Source organism: Lycorma delicatula, chromosome 5 (assembly GCF_047948215.1).
Source record: "Lycorma delicatula isolate Av1 chromosome 5, ASM4794821v1, whole genome shotgun sequence".
Classification (NCBI taxonomy): domain Eukaryota; kingdom Metazoa; phylum Arthropoda; class Insecta; order Hemiptera; family Fulgoridae; genus Lycorma; species Lycorma delicatula.
This window is the reverse complement of record NC_134459.1, coordinates 165,017,663-165,035,500: the sequence shown is the minus strand read 5'-3', so window position 1 is coordinate 165,035,500 and position 17,838 is coordinate 165,017,663. Positions and strand designations below refer to the sequence as shown.

Below are 17,838 nucleotides of genomic sequence, written 5' to 3'. Positions count from 1 at the left end.
TGTTTGTATTTATATACGTAATATTTTTTAGTATATTTAATTTTATATTAACTTTATTAATTTCTAAATTTGTGTTAATATCAGAAAAAGATTGTTTATTAGATGTTGCCATATTAGATAACCTAATTTATTTTTGTAATTTCCATAATGTTCAAGAAATCCAGTGTTAAAGGAGATATTTGTTTTTCCTATATAAATACAATCACAATCATTACATTTAATTTTATAAACTCCACTCATAGTTTATTTTATTATTATTATTATTATTATTATTGTTCAATGCTGATAATGGAAATCCCATAGCTAAGGTATTTTATTTAAATACTATTCTAGATTACATCCTTTTGAACTGGTTCCCCCTAAATTAACTGGACTATCAAAAATTCATAAATTGAACAACCCAAAGAAACTTTAATCAATTTTAAATGTGCCCCATGTTGTATTATATCCAACATAATAGATAAAATTCTTAGGAATTTAATGAATTTACCTAATAGTATAATCAGCAATTATGTCAGAAATATATTTACAGGGGTTTGAGAGTAAATTAGTACATGGATTCACTCATAAGTTTTAATACGGACATGGTATGTTGATGATATTCTCATTATATATAGCCCGGTAATAAACAGTGAGTATCAGTGAATATTAAACAAGTTAAACTCTTATAATGAAAATTTAAAATTCACATCTGAAATAGATAATAATAAAATGTTAAATTATTTAAATGTTAATATCGAAATAAACAAGGACAACCAAATTGAAAATTCAGTATATCAAAATCCTACGTCTAATAATATAACAATTTATAAAAATCAAATCACCATTGGTCTTATAAAATTAACATTTATACAAATATGATTTATGGAGCAAATGCATACATAAATAACAAAGAAAAGTTAAGTAATGAAATAAACATTATTAAAAATATAGCAACTGAAAATTGATACAATACTACTTTAATTAATAATATTTATTTAAAAATAGCTATCAAAACATAATATCTACCTTACCAACAATACATAATAAGACCCAAAAGGTTGAAAAATATACGTATATTTTTTCACTCATTTACTTTATATAAAGTATTTATATGCTAATAATATCATTGAAAACATTAGTAAAACTTACAATAAAGAAATGTTTAAACCAGCATACAAACCTAATAAACACATAATAAAATATTAAAAAAATACAATAATAATAATAATAAAATAAATATTTTGTGTGGAATTTATAAAATTAAATGTAATGATTGTGATGGTATTTATACAGGAAAAACAAATAGATACTTAAAAACTAGATTTCTTTAACATTATAGAAATTATTAAAATAATAAATTAGGTCTATTGAGGTTTATCTAATATGGCAGACCATCTAATAAACACTGAACATTCTATTTCTGACAGCACAAATTTATAAATGAATAAAAATAACATAAAATTAAATTTATTAGAAAAATATTACATTTACAAACTCAAACAAAATTTCAATTTGATAAACCATCAAACCGTATCCGAGGGAGACCGTCTTACAAAACTTGCAACAGATGTTTATTTATGATTTGTTAATTTGTCATAGTAATAAATAATTTATTATTTATGGTGTTTTTTTATGTTCTTCATTTATTACTGTTGCTGTTTGGTTAATGTAAATGTTAACAATCCTTCTTCTTCTATATCTGTATTTGAACCCTAATTTTTTTTAAAATACTGAACATTTTATTCCAGTCTACGTTACCGAATGCCTTTTCTAGATCTATAAATGCCAAGTATGTTGGTTTGTTTTTCTTTAATTAAGAATAGTTGAAAAAATGAAAATTTATTAATGATTTCAAATACTTACATATTTACTTTATTTTTCTACATAATCACAAACACTTTTCATATTGTGGAAACAAGCTTCTTCAAACCCACTGCATAAAATTCCATTGCCTGTGATTGTAATAATTTTTGCACTGAGATTTTCAACTCCTAATTTTCCTCAAATCATTGAGACACAAGCCAGTTTTTGAGGTGTAGGAAGAGATTGTAGTTACTGGGTGCAAGATCAGGACTGTAAGGGAGATGATCAAAAATCTCCCATCTGGATTTTTGAATTGTTTCTGTTGTGCATGAAGTCGTGTGTGGATATGGGTTATTGTGAAGAACAATTTCTGTCTCGGCATTCCTTGTCATTGGTTTTGAAAGGCATGATACAATTTAGAAAGTGTTTTGCAGAAGACTTGTGATGTGATGGATGTTTTAGTCATGGAACCATGAACATTCATGGTTCCATGATTGGTTTCATCAAATCAGTCTGGACATTAGGCCTGCCACTTCTCTGTTCATCATGAACATTTGAACGCTTTCCTTAAGTTAACGACACCATTGCCTCACTTTTCCTTCATTCATTGTGGTAAGCCCATATGTTTCACACAATTGATGGTGAATTTCAGCAGCATTATGTCCTCTTGCATTTAGAGATCTATTCACTGATTGAACTTCACAACTGGCAGGATTTGTTTTACATCACTCATTATAATACACTACCTTGTAAAGGCAAACAACAATGACAGGCAATGTGGAGTTTACACGCGCAGAAGACCGCTTAAAGTTACTACGCAAAACCAGTCAGTGTTGCCAGTCGCTATTTATAACTCATCAGCCCATACTTTTACCTCATAATGAACCTTTCCGCAAGCATTTTGCCATAATTCACATCCTTTAATTCCCAGGATAGTCCTCTCTGATGTTACAGAACCATCAAGTATCAATTTTATCTATTGGAACATATTTTTTGTGTAATTTTTTTATATTACGTTTTAATGTAAACTTCATGTAAGTTTGTTTCTTTTATTTTAGCTGTTATTCAGCTTGGACATTCAAGTAGATGGCCAGAAAATGTTGAAGCTATTAGGAGAATTCATGAAGCATTTGTTATTGAAATAGCCAAGGCATTAAAAGAACAGTGCAATTTGTTAACACAAGTTTTCCCTGATCATGTAAGAATCATTCAAAGTAAGTTAAAAAAGTAGTAATGAGAAGTTACTATAATTAAGGGATGCTAGAAAAGGGACTTTAATTGTTGTATCTCCTTTTAAAACTAATGTTATATATTCATTCTGTGTCATAGAGCGGTAATATAGAATATTTCATATTCTTAAATTTGAAGTATATTCTAAGACATTATGTTACTAAAGATAAGAATAATTTAATTGATCCCATTATGCAACTTTTGGAATAAATTATTATCGATAAATTAGTAGATCAATATTTAGCAGTAGTTTGTATTTGCCAGTATGATATTTGACTTTTAGCTAACAAGACATCGATTTAAAAAAAAAGCAGTAGTTTTGTTTGTTAAAATTACTAGTATGTTTGAAAAATTCCCTAGGCTCTGCTAATTAACCGATTTAAATTTTTCAAAATGGAAATTTAATAACAAAACTTTTTTCTCTCTTGATCTTTTCTCTGAAATGAACAGTTATCGAGTTATCTAAGAAAATAAAGAAAAATTTATATTTTCATGATTTTTTTACATTTTAATAAAAATTTAAGCTCACCTTTTTCAACTGGCGCATAACGAAATAACAAATTCTGATGATTTTCTGGAGACATTAAAGAAAAACTTAGCGATCATGTAGAAAAAGTTCAAATATGCCCATTTTAAAACAGATACCGCCTGGACTATCTCGACAAATTAACAAATCATAATTAAATATGTTTTAGTTATAGAATTTAAAAACAACTGAAGTTGCGGGTTTTCATGAAAACTGATTCTTGGAATTAATATGGTAAGTTTAACTTACCTGTTTACTATGTGCTGGTTGTTTATATTTCATTTAATATTAAATATTTATATGAAGGAAAAGTTAGAAGAATTTTAAAAATGTACATTCATCTATCATGCAATCATGTAAAAAGTGTAACTTTGTTAAACCTGTGATATTCCTACATACATTTCCCTCTTTTTTGATTATTAATCGTTTTTGTTTTTTTTATATTATCAAAGGATTACTCTGGTGGTTTATATATTTACATAGCATCTAAATAACTCTAATAATTCCATGAGCCAGCATTCCATCACCCCAGTTGTTCATTGGCTTTGTTTTTTAACTCCCAGTATTAATTAAGTATTGTTACTTAAGATCTGATCCAGCCCAATCTTTTTTTGTGGTGTCTTCTTTCAGATATGTTTTTCACCAGGCTATTTTCTTGTGTGCCTTAGAATTTTCTAAAAACCTCATTTTTCTTGGGTTCTGCTCATTTTTATTGTTTGAATTACTTTTCTAGCGTTTTTCTGAAATATCCTGATTCACTTGCATCTAGTCTTTTTCTTTATTTATTTTTGTTTTCCTGATCTTATACTCGAGTACTCTTAACATATGTTTCCAACATAAATGTCCTTGTAATTAAATTTATTGTTTATAAGGTAAATGGGGTTACTATTTATTCCATTCAGTTAAGAAAAAGTTTTCTCTTCAACTCTTTCTTATATCTCTATAGCAAACAGAAGAACCTTGATCTTGTCCAACATATTCTTAGCTCTTTGTTGTAGAGTAGTTTAGTCTTGCCCCTTACTAATAGATTTTTTTATAAAACTATAAATAAGAAAAGAATTATGTTTATAAAACGGAATACTGCCTGTCATTCTGAAACTAATACTCCAAAAACTATGTAATAATTTTCAACCAATCGGTAGAGAATTTTGTCTTGAAAACTTTTAAAGTTTGTCAGATATAATCCTTTACAAAAAATCAGCATGAATTCAAAGTGTAGTTGTGAAATGAATACAGCTACTTGTAAATTACTGATTTTTAAACATTTTGTTTACAGTGTTGCAGAAGCGGTAAAAGATATGAAAAGGTTGAAAAGAAAAAAGTTGTTTAACAAACTTGTAGTGTAATATTTTTTTTTTAACTATGTACAATAAATATTATGTAAAATATAAATTCTAAAGCAGAGTTATGGCAAAACTAGATTGTATATTAGATCAGTGACTTTTTAAACTGAATGGACATTGCCTTCTTTTTTTATGTAAATTCTTTTTACTCACTTGTAAATTAATTGAAAAGGTATATTACCTGAAAATATGTACCCTTATTTATTTGCAATCATTACATACTTTTAATATATATGTAAAAACAAATTCCAGAAAATCTTTTTGGAAATAATTATGTATGGCTCCTTCAGCAGTATAGTTATTGGTGACAACTGTGTCTGTATAATTACACTGATGGAGTTGTATATCAGTGTATAACTCCATCAGTAATAATACATATTATCTTTGTATATAACAGAAAACAAAAAAAAGTGATAAAAAATATTTGGTATAAAAAAAATTAATTACAATTAAAAAAACTGAAAAATAGGCATGAACTAAATTATGATGTAGGATAAATGGTTCTGAATTTTATAACAAGAAAGTATTCCAAACTTTCTTGTCCCCACCAAGCTAAATCGAAACAGAAATACATCAAATCTCACAAATAAAATTATAGCGCTGTTTCTACATATGTTTCATCACAAACTATTTAATAATAACTGTAGTTTATTAAATGGATAATTTCATGTTTTGTAAAATTTTGTCCTTTATCAGTATTCTTATTTATTTGCCTGTTGTTGAAAGTAAACATTTTTCTAATTTCAGTTAAAAGAAGAAGCAGCACGGCTTGCGATGAAATATTTGGATAATTCTTGTTTAAATAGTTTTCAAGCTTTGTTTATGACTCATATGCCATTTCTTCACCAGTTTGATCATGTTATCAGGTATAATATTCTTAAAATTATGTACAGGCAGTTATATATTACTAAATTTTTTTTCTTATGAACAAAAATAAAATATTATTTTTTATTTTTACTTTTTCTATAATATTATACTTTTGTGTCAAGCAAACTTTTTAATTCTGTTATGTGCAATCTTTCTCCCTCTATGAATCATGAGACCTTGCCGTTGGTGAGGGAGCTTGAGTGCTCAGTGATACAGAATATCTGGACCAAAGGTGCAACCATATCGGAGAGGTATCTGTTGAGAGCCACACTAAGGAGTGATTCCTGAAAGAGGACAGCAGTTCTTTCAGTAGTTGTTAGGGCATAGGTCAGGAAGATTTAAACGGCCATATCAACATCACTCTGTCCTCTGAGTACTGCACAGCTGAAAGCAATGGAAAACTACATCTGCTTTTTTTCCAAGGAAATGTAGCTCTCTGCATTTTCATATAGCAATGATGGAGGTGCCTTCCTTGGTAAAATATTCTGGAGGTAAACTAGTCCCCCGTTCAGATCTCCAGGTGGGTACTACTATGGAAGAGGTCACCAGAAGATTAAAAAATAGCATTCTACTAGTCGGAGGGTGGAAGGTTAGAAAATTTAAAGAAGGAAATGGATAGGATAAATTTAGATGTAGTAGGAATTAGCGAGGTTCGGTGTGAAGAGGAAAACGACTTTTGGTCAGGTAATTTTAGAATAATAATGTATCTTCAAGTAATGGACAGGCAGGAGTAGGTTTCGTAATGAACAAGAAGATAGGGAAGAAAGTAGAGTATTTCAAAATACATAGCTATTGAATCATTGTAATAAGAATAAAATCGAAACCTAACCCGACAATGATTGTTGCCTACAAGTTTGCAACGATTGTTGTATGCCTACAAGTGCCCATGATGATGATGAGGTAGAATGTGTGTACAAAGAAATTGACGAAGCAATTAATAAACACATAAAAGGAGATGAAAATTTAATAATAGTTGGAGATTGGAATGCAAGCATTGGAAAAGGCAAGGAAGAAAATATAGCGGGTGAATACAGGCTGGGCAAAATGAATGAAAGAAGGGACTGACTTATATTGTTTTGCACAAAGTATAATTTAGTAATTGCCAACACCCAGTTTAAGCATCATAATAGAAGAATATACACATGGAAAAAGCCAGGCGATACTGCAAAGTATCAGATAGATTATATCATGGTTAAGCAAAAATTTAGAAATAACTGATCGACTGCAAAACTTACCCTGGAGCAGATATTGATAGCAACTATAATTTAGTGATAATGAAATGTAGATTGGGGTTTAAAAACCTGAAGAAAAGGTGTCGGATGAATCGGTGGAATTTAGAGAAGCTTGGTGAAGAGGAGGTAAAGAATATTTTTGAGGGGACATTGCAAGAGGTCTGAATAAAAATGGTAAAGTAGAAAATGTAGAAGAAGAATGGGAGAATGTTAAAAAGGAAATTCTTAAATCAGCAGAAGCAAACTTAGGCAGAACAAAGAGAACTGGTAGAAACCCTTTTATTTCAGACGATATATTGCAGCTGATGGATGAACATAGAAAATATAACATATATAGTGATGAAGAAAGTAAAAGGAACTATAGACGATTAAGAAATACTATAAACAGGATGTGCAAACTAGCAAAAGAGGAGTGGGTTAAAGAAAAGTATTCAGAATTGGAAAGAGAAATGAACATTGGTAAAATAGACAGAGCATAAATTATTTGTGATACATAAATTAAAATCTAGTAATGTATTAAACAAAGGTGGTACACCGATTTATAATACGAAAGGAAAAGTCGATAGGTGGGTGGAATATATTGAAGAACTATACGGAGGAAATCAATTAGAAAATGGTGTTATAGTGGAAGAAGGGGAAATCGAAGAGGATGAAAGGGGAGAAACAATACTGAGATCTGAATTTGAGAGAGCATTAAACGATTTGAATGGCAGAAAGGCTCCTGGAATAAACGGAATACCTGTAGAATTACTGCGCAGTGCAGGTGAGGAAGCAATTGATAGATTATACAAACTGGTGTGTAATATTTATGAAAAAGGAGAAGTTCCATGAGACTTCAAAAAGAGTGTTATAGTCATGTTACCAAAGAAAGCAGGAGCAGATATATGTAAAGAATACAGAACAATTAGCTTAAGTAGCCACGCATCAAAAATCTTAACTAGAATTCTGTACAAAAGAATTGAGAGGAGAGTGGAAGAAGTGTTAGAAGAAGACCAATTTGGTTTCAGAAAAAGTATAGGTACAAGGGAAGTAATTTTAGGCCTCAGATTAATAGCAGAAGGAAAATGAAAGAAAAACAAACCAACAAACTTGGCATTTTTAGACCTAGAAAAGGCGACCTAGAATAGACGTAGATTGGAATAAAATGTTCAGCATTTTAAAAAAATTAGGGTTCAAATACAGAGATAGAAGAAAGATTACTAACATTTACAGGAACCAAACAGCAACAAGCACGGCTACGTAACGAGCCAACGTCACTGTAATCGCAAGACCGTTGTCATACTCAAAAAAATAAGGGCCTATAACACCGTAAGATGACATAGCACACCACACGGTCACTTTCTGGCTGTGCAACGGATGCTGGTGTAGCTGCTTAGGATTTTCTTGTGCCCAGTATCTGAAATTTTGCTTTTTAACAAATCCACTGAGGTGGAACTGCGCTTCGTCTGACATCCACAGTTCGTCAACAAACTCTTCGTTATCATTTATTTATCTTCTGAAGCATTACATTACAGAATTGTGCTCGCACAACTGCATCGTTCGGTTTCAGTTCCTGGACAATCTGCAACTTGTATGGATGGAATTGCAAGTCCTTCACTATCATTCTTCGAACACTTGAACTATGCAATTGTAAAGATGTCCTCCACATTGTCATTGTTTTTGTAAAACGCTTTGATAGCAAATGCCCGTTGCGCACCGCTCCAAGGAAGTTTTTTTTTGTAGCATCTTCATATTATTTTTTAAAACCATTTTAATTAATTTATAGCATTATTGTTTAAACTGCAGTAGAATATTGCTCAGTCAAGTTTATATAAACGGACCATACCTTGGATAACTAAATGCTCAGGTAACAGTTTGGCCCCATTAATTTTGGTTTAAAAATAAATCTATGCTTAACATTTCCACAACTTATACTTATATTTTAAAATATTCTATTAGGCCAATAAAATAGCATTCTTAAGAAAACCATATAATAGAGTATGACATTTAAAGTGAATATTTGAAAGTAAAAGTAAAAATTACTCTAAATAAAAGTAACAAAAATTTATTATTTTACATTAAATAACTTTAAAAATCATTTTAAACGTTGAAAGAAGTCCTTTAACGACCTTGTTCTGCCATTATTCCATGCTTCTATGCTGCAACATTACGCAGCCACCATAGTGTCAATGAAGAATCTTACTGCTTTTAAATATTTGAGGGTAAATTAAATTTTATATTTATTTATAAAATAAATAAATAAATAATAATTTATTTATTTTTTTATATTTATTTTTTACGTTGTTCTTTATAAAAATAAATTCTATTAGTTTGTAAATTATTTAATTAAAAAATAAACTTCAAATAGCATGGCAATTACACTATTTGATTTACTGATTTAAATAGTAATTTTTTAAAGACAAAAACATAATTTATTAAGGGGAAAATGTGTTAGAATTTCTGATTTTATAATTTCAACAACTGCAAACATATGTACAGTTTTGTGGCTTAATGTATAATATTATCTTGTAGTTTAATCTGTATTAAACCACCAAACATTTCCTGATAATGTAAATAAAAAACCTCAGTGCAACCAAATACCAACCACTTCTTATCTAAATAAACCTATTTAGCCATAAAATATCACAGTTATTCAGTGTTAAGGTGTATTTCTTTTAAACCTATCTAAACTTTTATGATAAGCATTTATTTCTTGCGGTATAATATTTTCATTCTGATGAAAATATTTATCTTTTTATTAGCACCAAATACATATAAAATAAAAAGTTTTATTTAGTTTATATTAATTTTATTATTTAATTTTAAGTCTATTATGTTATAAAAAATCAAAAATAGCAAAATGAATTTTTACAAAACAACTATGGGAGAATGGGTAAAGACTGATAAATGTGAAATTGTTGCAAGATTAATGACTGCAATACATTGCTCCAGTTATAATGAAGTAAAAAATGTTCTCGATTTTTCTAGAACATGTGGTAATAGTGAATTAATTGTAAATTGTCATTGTGGGGTAATGAAGGTACGACCATTGCAACTAGCATCATCTTTAAAAAATCAGCAGGATGCAGCTAATATTGTTAAATTACTTTTAGATCATGGTGCTAAGGTAAGTGAAATAAATTTTTATAATGTCATATATATTACTAAATTATGTTGTATTAGCAACTGTAATCTTTCTTAAACTGAGGGTGAAAATGGGAAATTTTTTCTACAATAGATTATGTATTAGCCGGTAAAACTTTACAATTGAAAATAATTGTTTAGCCCAATAAGTTAACATATTGTCACTTGCCAGCCAAAACTTCCCAAAATAAGCAAAAAACATCAAATAATGTTACTAATTTGAATATAGTACAATATTTTAAGGTGTGGTTTTATGGAAGTGTAAACACTAATAATCTTTAAATATGATTTTGACCATTACAAACTTCTTAAAATAATTAACTCATAAATTATTTTTTTATCACGTAGGTAGTTTTGATCATATCTTGATTGGTATGGTAGTAAAAGATTATATATTGAACAGTAGGAGGTAGTACTGAATATTTATTGAGATACTGTGATTGATATCTGAATATAAATAAATATTTTTAATTTATTTAAAATAAACAAAAAAAAAACACAAATAAACATTTTAAAAGTTGAAAAAACTGACAATAAAGTAGTTGTTTTCCTGGTATTGATTATTTATTTTTACTTAGTGAAAAATAACACATGAAAAAAGTTTTGAAAAATCAATATTTTTTTACTTTTTTCTGCTCCCCCACCCACAAAATCACCTCCTAAAGAAAATTTGTTAATTTGTCTACGTTTACTACAATAAATGAGGAGATTAAAAAAATTCCACTGAAAATGTACAACCGATAAAAAATTATCTAAGATTTGTTTTTTTGGTGGGTGGGGGTAAATTATGATAAAATTTTATCGTAAATTAAAAGTTTAAATAAACAAAAAAAAGTTTAAAAAAATCAATATTCTTAAACTTTGATCAGCTCCCCTATCTCCAATATTGTCCTCTACATATTTTTTTTTGGGTCATTTGAACTAATACTACTACACCTTTTTCTTTTCTTTTTTCCTGTTTAGCCCCCGGTAACTACCGTTCAGATAATACTTCAGAGGATGATATGTATGAGTGCAAATGAAGTGTAGTCTTGTACAGTCTCAACATAACCACCAAAGAACACCGGTATCCACGATCTAGTATTCAAATCCGTGTAAAAATAATTGGCTTTACTAGGACTTGAACGCTGGAACTCTCGACTTCCAAATCAGCTGATTTGGGAAGAAGTGTTCACCATTAGACCAACCCGGCGGGTAATACTACTACACCTAGGAAGACAAAAAAAATTGGGTTAAAAAATATGCAATAAATAAAAATAGCTTTTTTGATTTCTGAAGAAGGGAAGAATTTGGCGGGGCAACATTTTTTTTTTTAAAGACGGTAGTTAAGCATGTATGCATGTACTGAGCAAGGTGGTGTTATGTTTGCAAAACTTTAAGAAAATTGACCCCAAAGAAACCCCACTTCCTGGAGATATTGACCCCAAAAATTTTACCAATAAATTGCTCATTAACACGAGTCTGTGCCAAATTTCATCAAAATCACTTTAGTCAAATTTTATTTGGCCCAAATTTTATTTGGCTGGTCTAGTAGTTAACACGTCACAAATCAGTTGTTTAACAGTTGAAAATCAGCTGTTAAAGCTGATTTACCAAAAAGGTAAAAACAAACAGTGATCAGTTGTTTGTTTTATTTAACAGTTATTTTATTATTTAACAGCTGATTTTCAGCTGTTAAACAACTGATCTGTTTGTTTTTACCTTTTTGTTTGTTTTATATGGCTTATTTTCTAATATATACACTTCCTTTAGTGTCTAACGAAAATAATGATTGTTTAACAATCGAAATGGCAATTTAGTGTTAGATTTGATAATAAATGTTTATAAATATTATATTTATATTTATAAATATCATAATCATATTTCTTAATTTACATTATTAATGTTAACAGTTAGCATTGTTATATATACCTTTTTTGTTATAATTGTTGAATAATATACCATCTTGGTTTAATACCTCCTTAGGTTTAATTCTAGATATTTTATTATTTGCTGGTTCATCAAATAAATAAAAATCTTTATTTCATTTTTAATAACAACTATAAAAGAGAAATTCACAGAAAAAAGGATAAGGAAAACAGAAGTTCAACAGCAAAAAGTCGTATCTGAATTTAATTCAAAATTCATGAAAACAGTAATTATAAAAGAAACAGAAAAAGAAAAGTAGCACATAGAATAATAAAACTTATTTATATAAATTGGTAGATAACTTCAGAAAAAAAAAGGAATAATGATCATGGTTGAAGCATAATTAAAATGGGGGTTATGATAATGATGTGGGGAGATAGGCCCTCAGCTTAATGACTTCTAACCTTGCCGGGGTAAAAGTATGGTAGTATATTACACCAAACATGTGATCGATTGTAAATTCTATGCGATACATAGTGGCATTAAACCCCCCCCCCTCCCACACCATAGCTAATATATATATAAAAAACTTGAAGACTAAAACAAAACTTAAACATTATAAAACTGTAGTTCAGCCAGAAGTCACCTACGGAAGCGAGACCCTTTTCAGAATCAGTCAGAAAAACCGAATCGATAAAATTCTCTCTTAAAAGTTTTGGAGGGAGACCTACTGAATAAATTTCATTAATATATCATTACCTTCCCTCCTGTTTCACCAACTAAACACAGAATTGAGTAATGTGAATTTGTACTCTTCAAGGAAGGTTTCAACCAATGAGGCCAATGATTCAAGAGTTTCAAACTACGGTCAACTGAAATTTTCTAACAAGTTTTAATTCTGTTCTATGCGCTTATTGATACAACGGATGGTTTGATTTCATATTTAAGTTAACCAACCCTACCTACAAACTAAATCATATCTAAACACCTACTACAGACAATTACTAGAAATCAGTGCATGCTCTTTATGAAGAGACATTTTTTATTTACAATATATTTACTCTTTCTTTACTTTGCTATTAAGATATTGGTTTCTATTAAAAAAAAAAATTCATATGTTTTTTTATCACATTCCAAGATTGTGCTACACATTAAATCTACTTACATTAAAAGAATAACGATAAATTAATTAAAACATTTTGTAATGAAATGTAATATTTGTGTGGCTGCATGCCAATATTTAGGTTATTTATCTTTTATAAATTTTAAAATTAATAAAGGAAAAACTATGATAGTGAAATTTAGTTACTACCTATCAGTAATTCTATGATATTTGTATCTTTTATTTTATAGCTGCCAGTGCCAGTGGGGGGTCGTACACCATTACATGAAGCAGTAAAAGGTGGACATATTACATGTGTTAAAATACTATTGGAAAAAGATGCAAATGTAAATGCATCAGATGAAAATAGTCTAAGCCCTTTATTATTGGCAAGTGCAGAGGTAACATCTGGCAATAACAAAATTTTAAGCATTGAAAGGTATTATTTTTATGGAATATTATTTATACAATTTAAATTAAACATTTTATTTATTTTTTATTATTCAGCAGTTTGTATTCCCAGTTGCAGAACAAAGTATAACAACGGTAAAAAAAAGTTCAGCATTGTTAAAAATAATTATACAATTATTTAAATTTTAAACAGATCCTGGTGAATCATCAACAAATTGGGTTAATCAATCTTTCAAAATTGCCTATTAGATAACAAAAAGAAACATGTACGTAATCTAGTATGAGATATAGATTGATTCTGAAAATAATACAATTGTTCTCAATGATAATAAGCATTACATTCTTGGTCCACTAGGGAAAAATTGGATTGAGTGATCCAATGCCTTCTTCATAAAACAAATGTACTATGACACATCAGTAAGACTAGGGAAAAAAATCACATGATATTCAGCTCTACAAATGATATCTTCACTCTGTTCATAATTGTAGTGGGAATGATAATCATTATATTGCCAGGAGGTAACTCTGATGGAGCAACTGATACTATACGTGGTTTACTTAGTCATCCGTAACCATTGACCAGAGATGTCAGTATGACAGAAAACATCATACAAACAGAACACTGATAATTCAATATAAACAATTAATTATTAAATTCAACATTGACAATCCTTTATACATATACTAGTGTTCAAAAAGTGATTTAAATTTTGGGAAAATGAGCAAGTTAAAATAGTCTTTAAGATTAGCCTCCATTATGTAATTCACATAAATGAATACAATGTTGCATGCTTTTAAACATATATTGTAATGTTTGTTGAGGAATTGCAGCGACATGTCATTCAGTTTTGCTCTGCAATTCAGGGATGGTGAGAGAATGACTTTTGTATGTAACATCCTTAAGGTATCCCCACAAGAAAAAGTCAGGAAGGAATAAATCAGTTGACCATGGGGGCCAAAATCCCTTTGAAATCACTTTTCCAAAAAAACACTGATGAAATTCATAGTGTTATTGGCTTAGCATTGTTCTGCTGAAACTACATGTACTCTAGCTGGTCTGCAGGAATAGATTTTATGAATTGCTGCACTTTCTGTATGTAGCACTCAGTGTTCATTGAGCCATGAAAGAATGTCATGAAGATTCGCTATGTGACATTGCAATTGCATGCCAAACACCCACTTTTTGTCTGTGCAAAGGAGACTCGTGCAGCTGATGTGGATTTTCTGTACACCAAACAGGTGAATTTTGTGTATTGATGTATCTATCGAGGTGTAACTGTGCTTCATCAGACCATTGATCGAGTTCTTCCCCACCTGGTGGAACCATCAGCCACGTCAACTATAATTGGCATACAGTGCCTGGACATGCTTGAACATTATCTTATGCCACAATTACAACAGGGTATGGGCACAGAATTCATTTTTCAGCAAGATGCTACGCTACCATATTATCATTATGCAGTTGTCCCATTTCTCAATGGCAAAGTGGCGACTTTGATTGAATGTGGTGGAACAATTTCCTGACCACTATGATCGCCTGATTTAACTCCAGTAGAGTTTTCTGTATGGAATTACATTAAAGGCAGAATGTTTGTTCCCCTGCTTCCAGGAAATGTTGACGAGCTGTGGTACCAGATAACAAACAGTCGCCACCATAGATCCAAGACATGCTTCATAGGATTTGGCAGGAAACTGATTACAGATGGGACATCTGCCGTGTTACAAAAGGTAGCCATATTGAACATTTATAAATGTAACTTGAAGATATAATGTATTTAGTGTTCTGTCAAACATTTCTGTAAGTTATTTACTTTTTTTATTATTAAAGGTTACTTTTATATAACTAATTTAGAAATACTCTGTATATACATTCAGTACCATGCAGTATCATGACCTCACAGTTATTTATTTTGTTTCAGATATGAGAATATCGTGAATCAATTAGTTTCAAAAGGCGCTAATGTTAACATGACTAATGAAATTACAAAATGTACTCCATTGCATTATTCGGTAGAAATCGGTTCAGTTACAGCAACCACCATCCTTATCTAAAAAGGTGCTAGTATTAGCTCTACAGAAGAAAACGGTAAGACATGTTTGCATGTTTCAGCTAAATTCGGCAACATTGATGTTCTTCGTGTTATCTTAATGAATGACTGTAAAAATATTATTAATTATCCTGACAAGGTCAGCATCTTACATTCTCTATTTAAATCCTTTTTTTTGTTTTTAATTCATATATTCCAATAATTTTACTGGTATTTTTTTTTTTAGATATGATCACATGTAACTTTGGCAGATATGGATTTAGAATGTGGTCAAACAATTTCTTGATTTAGAATAAAATATTTAACATATAAATGGTACTAAACATATACTATTAAATGTATATACTATTAATGTATTCATTACTTATGAATAAATATGTGATGAAAAAGCATTCATAAATGTACTCATTATTGATCTACTTATAAAAAAAAAAAAAATACATCAAAAGCATGCATAATTAAGTAGTCAGAAAATAGTTCATGAATTAAAAAAAATCTGGATTCAATATGGCCCTAGGAAAAGCAAAATAAAGCAGACCATTCAAAAGAAAAAAAATACAATACCAAACAAACATAATGCTCCTAGAATATAAACTGATCTGCTCACACTGCTTAAGTAAGACATCGTTCAAATGGAATTCAGCTTTAATAAAAAATAAAATAAGCGTTTAAGGTCTCCATGGTAACATATAATCAACATTTGCTGACTGTCTTGTAGACCGCTGATCACAAATCCACTAACATTAAGAACAACCTTGTTTTAAACATGCAAAACTGCATTTATATTTTAATACTCATTATGAAATAAATAAACATACATAACAATAATATAAGTGTAATAGATCCAGTTCAATTCCATTACTATTTTTGATCACATTTTAAATGTTAGGATATTGATATTCATGATTTTATTGTATTTTAAAAAACAACCATACATTTTATTTTAAAATGAAAAATTATAAAAATGTTACCTGTATATTATAAGAGAATTTAACCTAGGTCAAAATCTAGCTCAGATACAATTAAGGTTTCTGTAACTTTTACCTTAAAATAAAGTGAACTGTATACTGTTTTTAAAATGTTTTCATTTCCTAAACATTTGTTGACCTAATTTAGAAATTCCATGATTCTCTTGTTGGAAGTAAAATAAAGCAATTTCTTCTTCATTTAATTGACCGATAAAGAATTAATGATTTCATTGTAATAACATTTTGAGTACTGTATTCTGAAAAAAATTGTTTGATTACCTGCTTATATGATATAACATGCCAAACCTCAGTTTTTCATTGTGTAATGGTCATTCAAAGATCTGGCAAGAATTATTTGCAGTCCACATCTGATTGTTGACATGGCTTGATAAATGAAACCATGTTTCATCTGAAAAAACCGTCACATGAAGATTGTCTTCTTTTTTATTAAATATTTATTTAGTGCTCTGTGCGTACTACTCCTTGAGATTTCTGTTTGTCGAGCCAATTTTCTGGTAGAGTTGTTGGGACTTTCAGCTATGCGATTACAAATACCATCTAACGTTTTCTCTGTAGGATAGATGGTCTTCTGTACTCGAGTGCATCATTGACGTATCCACTTTCTTGGAACTTATTTTTAATTTTCACACAGCATTATGATATGAAACAACAATGTCTGGTAACTTCTGATAAATCATCTCGTTCATACATTCTGTATACTCATTACCACAACAAAATATATTTTCAATAAAAAGATGCAATCTTCAAGCAAGCTAAAACACTGTCACAATGGAAACAAAAGCTTCAGCAATTATAGAAATAAAAAATATAGTCAACAATGAAAATGCAAAATAACCAAGTATAAAGTAAACTGTTTCATTAGTGACAATATCAAATAACAAATAAATTGTATCTTAGTGATTAAGATCCAGGTACACTTCAGTTTAAGTCCACAGTTACATTTGGCAGACTGTAAAATATATTTCATTATACATCTTATATGTCTTTCAATGTTTTGTAGGAAGGTTATACACCAATGCATAGAGCAGCATTCAGTGGCAACAAGAAGTGTCTAAATATCTTATTAAATAATGGTGGTGATTTAACTGCTGAAACACATACTGGTCTCACTGTTGATGAAATATTTACATATTTGCCACGTCCTGAAGATTTCTTGATCAAAATACTAGATTCTAAAATTACTCCAAATGATGTACCAATGATCATAGATTTAAGGTAAAAAAATTATTCTTATTTAAAAAAAAGTTATTTTAAGCTTATCAATGATTTATTTATTTTACATAAAAATTCTTAATTAGTTCATGAATTTTTTAAAAAACCTTGTTTTAAACAAA

The 17,838-nt window shown here is 29.5% G+C and overlaps 1 protein-coding gene across 4 annotated transcripts in view; it reads left to right on the top strand.

Annotated features, from left to right (window-relative positions):
- The window catches only part of LOC142325560 (uncharacterized), a 32,400-nt gene extending 14,758 nt beyond the window's left edge, over positions 1-17,642 (top strand). For 2 of the 4 annotated variants that reach the window (XM_075367451.1, XM_075367449.1), the window contains exons 3-7: positions 5,639-5,750; positions 9,951-10,089; positions 13,308-13,495; positions 15,387-15,553; positions 17,505-17,642. In XM_075367451.1, the coding sequence (XP_075223566.1) occupies positions 5,639-5,750; positions 9,951-10,089; positions 13,308-13,495; positions 15,387-15,519 (572 nt within the window). In that variant the 3' untranslated portion in view covers positions 15,520-15,553; positions 17,505-17,642. Of the gene's footprint in view, positions 1-2,843; positions 2,984-5,631; positions 5,751-9,950; positions 10,090-13,307; positions 13,496-15,076; positions 15,196-15,386; positions 15,554-17,504 lie in introns of those variants that run through there. The other 2 variants (XM_075367452.1, XR_012756568.1) reach the window with 2 other exon arrangements.
- Positions 17,643-17,838: the final 196 nt, after the last annotated feature.